At 39.4% G+C, this 9,471-nt stretch overlaps 1 protein-coding gene and 1 long non-coding RNA gene across 2 annotated transcripts in view; one reads left to right on the forward strand and one right to left on the reverse strand.

The window, feature by feature from the left end:
• Nucleotides 1-1,069, forward strand: part of LOC117531841 — a 25,423-nt gene extending 24,354 nt beyond the window's left edge. The window contains exon 2 of the long non-coding RNA XR_004566745.1: nucleotides 986-1,069. This is a non-coding gene — a long non-coding RNA (uncharacterized LOC117531841). The remainder of the gene's footprint in view (nucleotides 1-985) is intronic.
• The window catches only part of LOC117531837 (cytochrome c oxidase assembly protein COX16 homolog, mitochondrial), a 10,691-nt gene extending 6,282 nt beyond the window's left edge, over nucleotides 1-4,409 (reverse strand). The window contains exon 1 of the mRNA XM_034195020.1: nucleotides 4,271-4,409. Within this exon, the coding sequence (XP_034050911.1) occupies nucleotides 4,271-4,345 (75 nt within the window). The 5' untranslated portion in view covers nucleotides 4,346-4,409. The remainder of the gene's footprint in view (nucleotides 1-4,270) is intronic.
• Nucleotides 4,410-9,471: the final 5,062 nt, after the last annotated feature.

The following is a 9,471-nucleotide window of genomic DNA, read 5'->3' on the forward strand; positions in this document are numbered from 1 at the left end:
CATTACAGATGCTGGCTTTTGAACTTTGCACTGGTAACAATTTGAAATGTGGACTCATCAGACCACAGCACATTTTTCCACTTTGCATCTGTCCATTTCAAATGAGCTCGGACCCAGAGAAGGCGACGGCGTTTCTGGATGTTGTTGATGTATGGCTTTCGCTTTGCATGGTAGAGTTTTAACTGCACTTGTAGATGTAGCGACGAACTGTGTTAACTGACAATGGTTTTCTGAAGTGTTCCTGAGCCCACGTGGTAAGATCCGTTACACAATGATATCACTTTTTAATGCAGTGCTGCCTGAGGGATCGAAGGTCATGGACATTCAATGTTGGCTTTCGGCTTTGCTGCTTGTGTAGAAAGGTCTCCAGATTCTCTAAATCTTCTGATTATATTATGGACTGTAGATGATGGAATCCCTAAATTCCTTGCAACTGAACACTGAGAAACATTGTTCTTAAACTGTTGGACTATTCTTTCACGCAGTTGTTCACAAAGTGGTGATTCTCGCCCCATCTTTGATTGTGAATGACTGAGCCTTTTGGGGATGCTCCTTTTATACTAAATCATGACACTCACCTGTTTCCAATTAACCTGTTCACCAGTGGAATGTTCCAAACAGGTGTTCTTTGACCATTCATCAACTTTACCAGTCTTCTGTTGTCCCGTCCCAGCGTTTTTGAAATGTGTTTCAGGCATCCATTTCAAAATGAGCGAATATTTGCACAAAAACAATAAAGTATACCAGTTTTAACATTAAATATCTTGTCTTTGTGGCATATTCAATTGAATATAGGTTGAAGAGGATTTGCAAATCATTGTATTTTGTTTTTATCTACATTTCACACAACGTCCCAACTTCACTGGAATTGGGGTTGTACAAGTAGGCCCTAAAACATAACCAAACACTGACCAATGGGGTCCTTATTGTGCCAAGTTGACATCCAGAAGCTTTTAAATGTAATTCAATCAATTTTTGATTGAAGGTGCATCAAAAAAATATTGAGCAAGTGTATGAATACTTATATACATGTGATTTCTTAGTTTTTTTTTATTTTTAATAAATTTGCCAAAATGTCAAAAAAGCTTTTTTCATGTTGTCATTATGGGGTGTTGTGAGTAGAATTTTGAGGGAAAAATTAATTTACTCCATTTTGGAATAAGGCTAGAACATAAAATGTGGAAAAAAATGAAGCACTGAATACTTTCAGGGTGCACTGTACCTTCCTGAGCACTGCATTCTGAAAGTGTAGGATCTACTTCGTATTCCATTGAAGAAAAAGAGCGCAACAGGTTTCAGGGCTCTCTTTTACAATGCTTTTCTCTGGAATAACCCACTTGCTGCAATACATCAATTCAACTCTGTAGAATCATTTCAAACCAGACATAAATACAGTTAGCTGCTATACAGTTCTTGCTATAATTCAACATCGTCCCCACTGACCATTGGTTTAAAACTTCAGCCAGCCCCACTGTACTCAAAGTTTATGCTGAATTGGTAAAGCATTAAACTGTCCTGCTGATAAGGCTGTGAAAATGATTTTCGTGGTCTTACAATTTTTTTATTTTTTTTTTGGCACTGAGTGATGGTACGACTATCTTTCCGGCTGCTAGACCAATAATCGTCAGTCTATTTTTCTGGCTGTTGTCATGTGATCGCACTTACAATGGTCATGTGATCAATTACATTTGCACAACTGACAGAAATGCCTAATGACCTTTTAATGCTTCTACTACTTCTTAACTCCATGGCTATGCAATCCTTTTGACGCAGTCGTGAACCTTTTGAAGTTTGGGGTCGGTGGGTATTGCAATGCAATTCACTGCCACAACAGTAGGGATCATTACATTTGTCCAGGCCCAAGGTACACTGTCACCAAAGTCTTTATGCCCAGGAGACACTCATGTCTATCATCTCAAGGCCTATCTCCTTGACTGACATTGTACTTCTTTAATAAAAGTCCCTCTTCTATTTTTTTTTTTCACATTTTACAGTGTAGTTCTATTTGATATTTTTAAAGGCCTTTTGTGGTTTGAAGATATATAACACTGCATATAACATATTGTATTATAATTTAAAGATATGGAGCATGGAGAACAACGTGGATAACAAAAAACATATGCCCTGAGAAATAACGCTGCGTTAGATGACATGGAGGAGATCAAGCGATCATTAAACTTTATGTCTGGGGAGCTGACGTCTCAACAGGAGTGCCTTCTCAAACTTGTTGATGAAGTAGCAACTCAGAAAAGTGTGATAAGGGAAAAGGACATACAGATTTCTTTACTGAACAGCGAGTTGATCAACTCGAGCAGTATACATGGAATGACGACTTGGTGATTTCTGGGCTCGAAACAAGACACTGTACACACACCAGGGTGACAGCCAAAGCGGAGATGGCCGAGGAAGAGCTGCTGTCGCTGGAGCAACAGGTGGTGGATTTTCTTTAGAGCAAAAACATTAATATTCACAAGGAGGCAATATCTGTTTGCCACACATTGCCCAGGAAAATGGAGAACTTAAAACCTGCTATTGTAATCCGCTTCATAGGCAGGAAGCTATGGAACAATGTTTTAATACAAGCAAAAAAACTGAAAGGGACGAACGTGTTTATAAATAAGCACCTCTCAAAGAAGAATGGAGGCATCGCGAGGGAAGCAAGGATTCTGCAAAAGCAGAGACGAATTACTTCAACATGAACACAGAATGGAAATGTGAGGATCAGGGATCAATTTGGTTCAATTAAGATGATTACTGACACAAAGGAACTTGAGGTGTTTAAGTCTGGATGAGCATAGCGGTGATGCCAACTCTGCTGCTGGGACAGACTGACAAAGGAAGATTCAGGTTGGATACACTTGGACTGGACACACATTAAATTATGGACACACAGGTTGACAAAAACAATGATAAAATCTATGATTTAGAAAATTATGCTGAACATCACCTTTTGTTTGAAGAAAATGAATTATTCACAGCACAACAATATAATACTGAAATGGGCAAAGGTACTTGACAAAGCATTATCCAGCATACAATTTAATAGTCAAAGTTTGAAATGTAATTTGGCTAAAATAAAAGAGTTTCTCTGTGAACTAAATGAAAGTTTTAAAGTGACTGCTATAACTGAAACCTGGTTGAAGGACAATGATATTTGTGATTTCCAGATTGATGGATACATGTTTTATCCAAATAGAACAAATGAAAAGGGAGGCAGTGTAGCCCTCTATGTTGATATTAATTTAAAATGTAATGTTTGAACAAAAAACAGCTACTATGAATAAAGTGATGGAAATGCTTACTGTACAAATCATAAATGAAAGGAGTAAAATATTTTGGTTGGCTGTGTGTGTATAGAGCACCAGGGTCTTGCATAGATTTGTTTACAGACAAAATTCATGAGATGATTGACCAAATTAATAACAAATCAATTCTGTGTGGTGATGTTAATATAGATCTAGGGAATCCCAAAATATCAAGTGATTTTAAGTATTACATGAGAAGTTTGGCTCTATACCCTGTGATAACTATTTGCTACTACAATTTGCAAAACAAATTTGCCAAAAAAGAAAGTAAATATGAACTAAAAGGAACTGAGGTTTTTACCAAACCCAGGTTTAGAACAACTTTAAAGGAACGATTATTTCAGTCAAAGGTGTCAGTTTATGGAACGGTTTCGATTGTAAAATGAAAACTTCCAAGTCCATTTATGTATTTAAAAAAAAGTCTTCTCTGTTGCAAAATTATAACTCTGTAGAGTAGTATATTAATATTGTTTACTGCATTATTATTGTTATGGTTATGTGTCATATTACTTGTCACGTGTTCTAATATTTTGAAACTGATTAGACGTCTGCGTTGAGCAGCTCAGATGAACTGGAGCTGATGATTTTGCGTTAAAGGGGGCAGATATGATAAGCTGATACTTCTTTGTGCTCCCTTTAATTCATGATAAATGCTGAAAAATAAAAATATTAATATATATATATATAATAAAAATATGACTCTCACTATCCAGATGACAAAACTCCAGTGACTGTTTTTTTTTTTTTCAAACATTTCCATTTAACTGCTAATGACTCACAAGTCAAGACTAATGTTAAATGACAATTTAACATAAACTGGACATTCATAACTTTAACATTAAACATATACATACAGTAAAAAACATTTACAATTTTAGGTGCCAGTGCTAACTTTACTAGCATAGACAAAATACTTCTGTTACGTTCTCTGTTATAAACTAAAATATAAAATGAACGTAACTTACAAGCATTGGAATTCCGTATTTCAATGTTGTGTTTCGTTGCAGGTACTTAAACTTTAGCAAGAAAAATTTATGCATTTTTCCTCTGTAGGTGACTACAAACCGCTACATGTTCCACAACCAGGTCACAGTTATGACGTATATCCGGTACAAGTCCGCCACACTAAAGATTCCGGAAAAACGTATGAAGTCCAATTTAAGATTCCGCTGTCAAACTGTGACAGAAGTTAGCAGAACAAAAAAAAAAAAATAAGTTAAATGTTGCAGTGTTGGTTTCTACCCACTGTGTCACGTTTTTGTACAGTTCTCCTGATTTTAATTCAATCAGTGTTGTTCAGTGGCTGAGTGAGGAAATCTTCAGTGGGGTGGCCAGGATGGAACCAGTGATCATTTTGTGGTGACAAAGATTATATTTCTATATTCTTCCAGCCTCAGTGTACCGTGGCCTATACAAAAATGTATGATAGTCATCGCACGGTGGTAGCTGTAGCCACCTAGGGGTCAATGAAAAATTACACAGAAGTCAAAATTTAAAAATACTTCAATCATGTTGAAAACTCTATCACATTAGTCTGATCATAACAATTCCAAAAAGATATAGTTTCAACTATCTATGACTCAATATCCTGGAGTTATGGGGTAAAAACAGCAAAAATGGTGACAAAGTCAAGTCAGCTTTATTGTAATTTCTACAATATATCACAGACATATTGAGAACTGAAATACCTGATCTCTGGACTCCCTGACCTCACAAAAGAAGGTATTTAAGAAATATAATAACAAAGTATAAATATCAAGTGTAGAGATCTAACAGCTGTAAAAAAAAAAAAAAAAAAAAGTTGTAATAGTGTAATTGTAACAAAATTATACAAAAGGTAATTTGTAAACAAACAAATACTTGCAAAGTGGCAGGACAACATTCAGCAGTAATGGATATGTGCAAATTCCAGAGCAAGAATATATACAGTTGTTGATCATTGTGCAGAGAGTATTGTATGTATAAAGTGCAGTATCTTCACAGCAGCTTAGTTAGAGAATTGGCGGGGGTGGAAAGTGAAACAGTCCAGTTTGTGTTTATGTGTGAGTGGAGGGCAGCAGGGGGAAAGGGGGCAAAGCAGGGAGGGGAGTTGAGTGTCCTGACAGCCTGGTGGAAAAAGCTGTCTCTCAGCCGGCTGGTCTTGGCCTGGAGACTGCGCAGTCTCCTCCCCGACGGCAGCAGGCTGAAGAGACTACGTAATGGATGAGTGGGGTCACTTACGATCCTAGTGGCTTTCCGGGTGAGGCGGGTGTTGTACAGTTCTTGGAGGGGTGGGAGAGAGGTGCCCGTGATCTTCTCCGCTGCTCTCACGATGCGCTGAAGGGACCTACGGCAAGTCGCTGTGCAGGCGCCGTACCACACCGTGATGCAGCATGACAGGACACTCTCGATCGTACCCCTGTAGAACATGCACATGATGTGTGGTGTTGCTCCGACTCTTCGAAGTTTGCGGAGAAAGTAGAGGCGTTGATGAGCCCTCTTGGCCAGTGATGCGGTGTTAGTGGTCCAGGAGAGATCCTCCGACACATGCACACCCAGGAACTTGGTGCTGCTCACCCTCTCCACAGCAGCACCATCGATGGTCAGAGGGGAGTGTTGGGTGTGCACTCTCCTGAAGTCCACAACAATCTCCTTCGTCTTCTCCACATTCAAAAGGAGATTGTTGTTCTCGCACCACATGGTCAGCCGGCTGATCTCGCTCCTGTAGTGGGTCTCGTCGTTGTTCCTGACGAGACCCACCACGGTTGTGTCATCCGCAAACTTGACGATGAGGTTTGAGCTGTGAAGTGGTGTGCAGTCGTGGGTCAGCAGTGTGAAGAGGAGGGGGCTCAGCACACATCCCTGAGGGGCCCCCGTGTTCAGAGTGATGGTGTGGGATGTGTTGCTGCCGACCCGCACTGCCTGAGGTCTCCCAGTCAGGAAGTCCAGCAGCCAGTTGCACAGTGAGGTGTTCAGACCCAGTTGGTCGAGTTTGATGACCAGCTGCTGAGGGATGATGGTGTTGAATGCTGAACTGAAATCAATGCACAGCATCCTAACATATGAGTCTTTATTGTCCAAGTGTGTGAGGACTGGATGGAGGACAGCACTGATGGCATCCTCTGTTGAGCGGTTGGACCGGATTGCAAACTGGAAAGGGTCTAGGGAGGGGGGGAGTGCAGACTTGATGTGTTTCATGACTAACCGTTCGAAGCACTTCATGATGATGGGGGTGAGTGCGACAGGACGGTAGTCGTTGAAACTGGATGGTGTGGACTTCTTCGGCACCGGGATGATGATGGTGGCTTTGAGGCACGTGGGAACGACCGACTGGCGCAACGAGGTGTTAAAGATGTCCGAAAAGACATCTGCGAGTTCCCCCGCGCAATCCCTCAGTACGCGGCCAGCAATGTTGTCAGGACCAGATGCTTTCCGGGCATTGATCCTGCTGAATATTCTCCTCACACTGTCTGCAGTCAGTGTGATCACCTGGTCACCCAGGGGGGGGACTTGTGCGCCGGTGTGGTGTTAAGGGTCAGTTTTAGTTTGTACAGGCGTCAAAAGTTAAAGCTGCTCCAGTTTCATTAAAAAAATGATGCAAATTATTGGGCGAAATAAAAGGATTAATAAATGGAATAGTTTTGACTGTGTTGAATGTTTGGTTTCCAAAGTAAAGGTCAAACAAGGTCAATGTCCATTGAATTCGGTGATATGTGGTATATGTTACCCTGTAACATGAAAACTTTATGATCAGACAAATAATGATATACGAGTAGTTTTCAACATGATTGTAACATATTTCTGTGTAGGCTCTCAGTTGTCCAGGTGGTTTCCATAGTAGAGAAGCTTGAATCTTCGACTGGACTGGGTTGCTTGACGTGAGGACGTTTCGCTTCAAATCACAGAAGCTTCCTCAGCTAAAATTTTTGCTCTGGTAGTCTGACTTCTGTCTTGACTCTTGTAGAGAATAAACCAGAAGCCAACAAAAGCTGGAGTTTTTTTTTTATATATAGCTATTGTTTAGTCACTAGCCTATAGCAGTTGGCCTCTCGGTAGAAGGGGTCTGGTTAGGTAAAAAAAAAAAAAAAAAAAACTCCAGCTTTTGTTGGCTTCTGGTTTATTCTTCTCTACAAGAGTGAAGACAGAAGTCAGACTACCAGAGCAAAAATTTTAGCTGAGGAAGCTTCTGTGATTTGAAGCGAAACGTCCTCACGTCAAGCAACCCAGTCCAGTCGAAGATTCAAGCTTCTCTACTATGATTGTAACACTTTTAAATTTTGACCTCTGTGTAATTCTTCATTGACCCCTAGCTGGCTACAGCTACCACCCTGGGATGACTATCATACATTTTTGTATAGGCCATGGCACACTGAGGCTGAATTCTAAGTGTCGTTTGGGCACCTTAAGTGGTACCGAAAACCTGCTTGGCCGGTGGACTAATTCTGAGTGTTGATGCTTCAAATAAACGGTTTAAAAGAAAACTTCAGACCCATCCCCTTCCACTTTGAAAAATAAAAATCATATTTTAAAGTAATTTGACCTTCTAGAAAAGCTGAAAAATCTGTTGTTTTTAAGGACTAGTTTATCATTATTCCACATTTAATGCGCTGCATTGAACTTGTCAGTTCTATCAAATTCATCAGCAGTAATCATTTGGCATAGGAAACACCACCAAAATATCTTTTTTGAAACAAAGGTAGACCCTTTCAATTATCCACAAAATTGACAAAAATTTACTTTAACCCATGAGATCTTTAAGGTGACATTAAATGCATGTGCTTATATGCAAGGTTCGAAGTTCATATTGAGGTAACTTCCCACTAGTACTGGGGTCCACTAGTCTTAGTTGCACTAAAGTAGATTAAGTATGTATTGTTACAAAAGTGTGACAATTCAAAAAAAAAATTCTTCTGAATTACCATTATTTGTTAATTTTCAGTTCAGATTTATAGACAGTACAATTAAAGTGTACGTTAATAGAATCATGTTTTATTTTTGAACTTTAAAATCATTTTGGGGTTGTAATATACACCATCAAATACTATAAAGAGGTTAGGACCAGTGGAACCTCCCCCATATTCAACAGAAACTGCATTTCTACCATACAACTAGGAAAAATACATCTAACGAACTAAAACTGATAAAACATGAGTCTCCCCCCTGACTCCTTTTGGCAAACAGAGCACAAATATATAACCATAACTAACATTTGTACTTACAACTGGCAGCACACAAGCATCATCTTACCTGTCCAGCACATACTCAGAAAAACGTGTGAAATTCACCCACCTTTTACCCACAGTTCTTCCCAAGTGGATCTCTGGTGGCCTTCTTAATAGCTGTGTTTGTACTTTAATTAAAATTGAAGGTCTTCCACGGTTCTTCCGCCCTGTGAAGCAAATACTAGCACATATATAGTGATGTCATTCAGTCCTCAGAGCAGTTTCCCAGCATGTGGTTTGACTTATGATGTCTCCATAAAGGGTATAATCATGTACTGTTGCTGTATTTTAACCACATGGGTCAAAATCCTAAATAATTTCCAGAGAATGGAAACCCTCAACACAAGCATGCAAATCCTTGATTTGAACAGGAACAAAATCACAGGGGCACCCAAAAAATTCTTCTTATATGAATTAAATGGCAAAAAACTAAGATGAACAGGGGGGCTACAGCTGTAAAAGGACCCAGTGCACAGACACTTGTACAAATTATTGCAATTATCATGCAACTTAATTACGTATATCACTTTGCCTCATCTGCAGAGATAAAATAGATTTTGAAGAAAGAGAGTCTCCAGTGGTAGACTACTTTAAGTTTAACAACATCGCCAGTAGTCCCCATTCCCTTTTTTCCTCTTCAGTAATAGGGGTCATACAGTACAAATTAATTTTAATCCAATTTTTACACTTATCTGAGGTTTCTTGTTAAATATCCTCAGAAATAACACTGCCAACTTTCTGTGATTATAATCTTGAGACCGCTTTCCCATTTTCAAGAACATTAGTATGTTTACTTTGTATATTCCCCAGAACCATTTTGGAGATGTACTGCTTTGTGAACTATGATCCCCCACCTTCCCACTTTTGTCCATTCAGTCAAACGTTACTCTGGATAAAATCACCTAAATGCAAAACCAATCAATGTAAATCACAGGTAATGCCTGTGTCAAGCAGAAGAGGAGGAG

The sequence above is a fragment of the Thalassophryne amazonica genome, chromosome 19, assembly GCF_902500255.1.
Source record: "Thalassophryne amazonica chromosome 19, fThaAma1.1, whole genome shotgun sequence".
Classification (NCBI taxonomy): Eukaryota; Metazoa; Chordata; class Actinopteri; order Batrachoidiformes; family Batrachoididae; genus Thalassophryne; species Thalassophryne amazonica.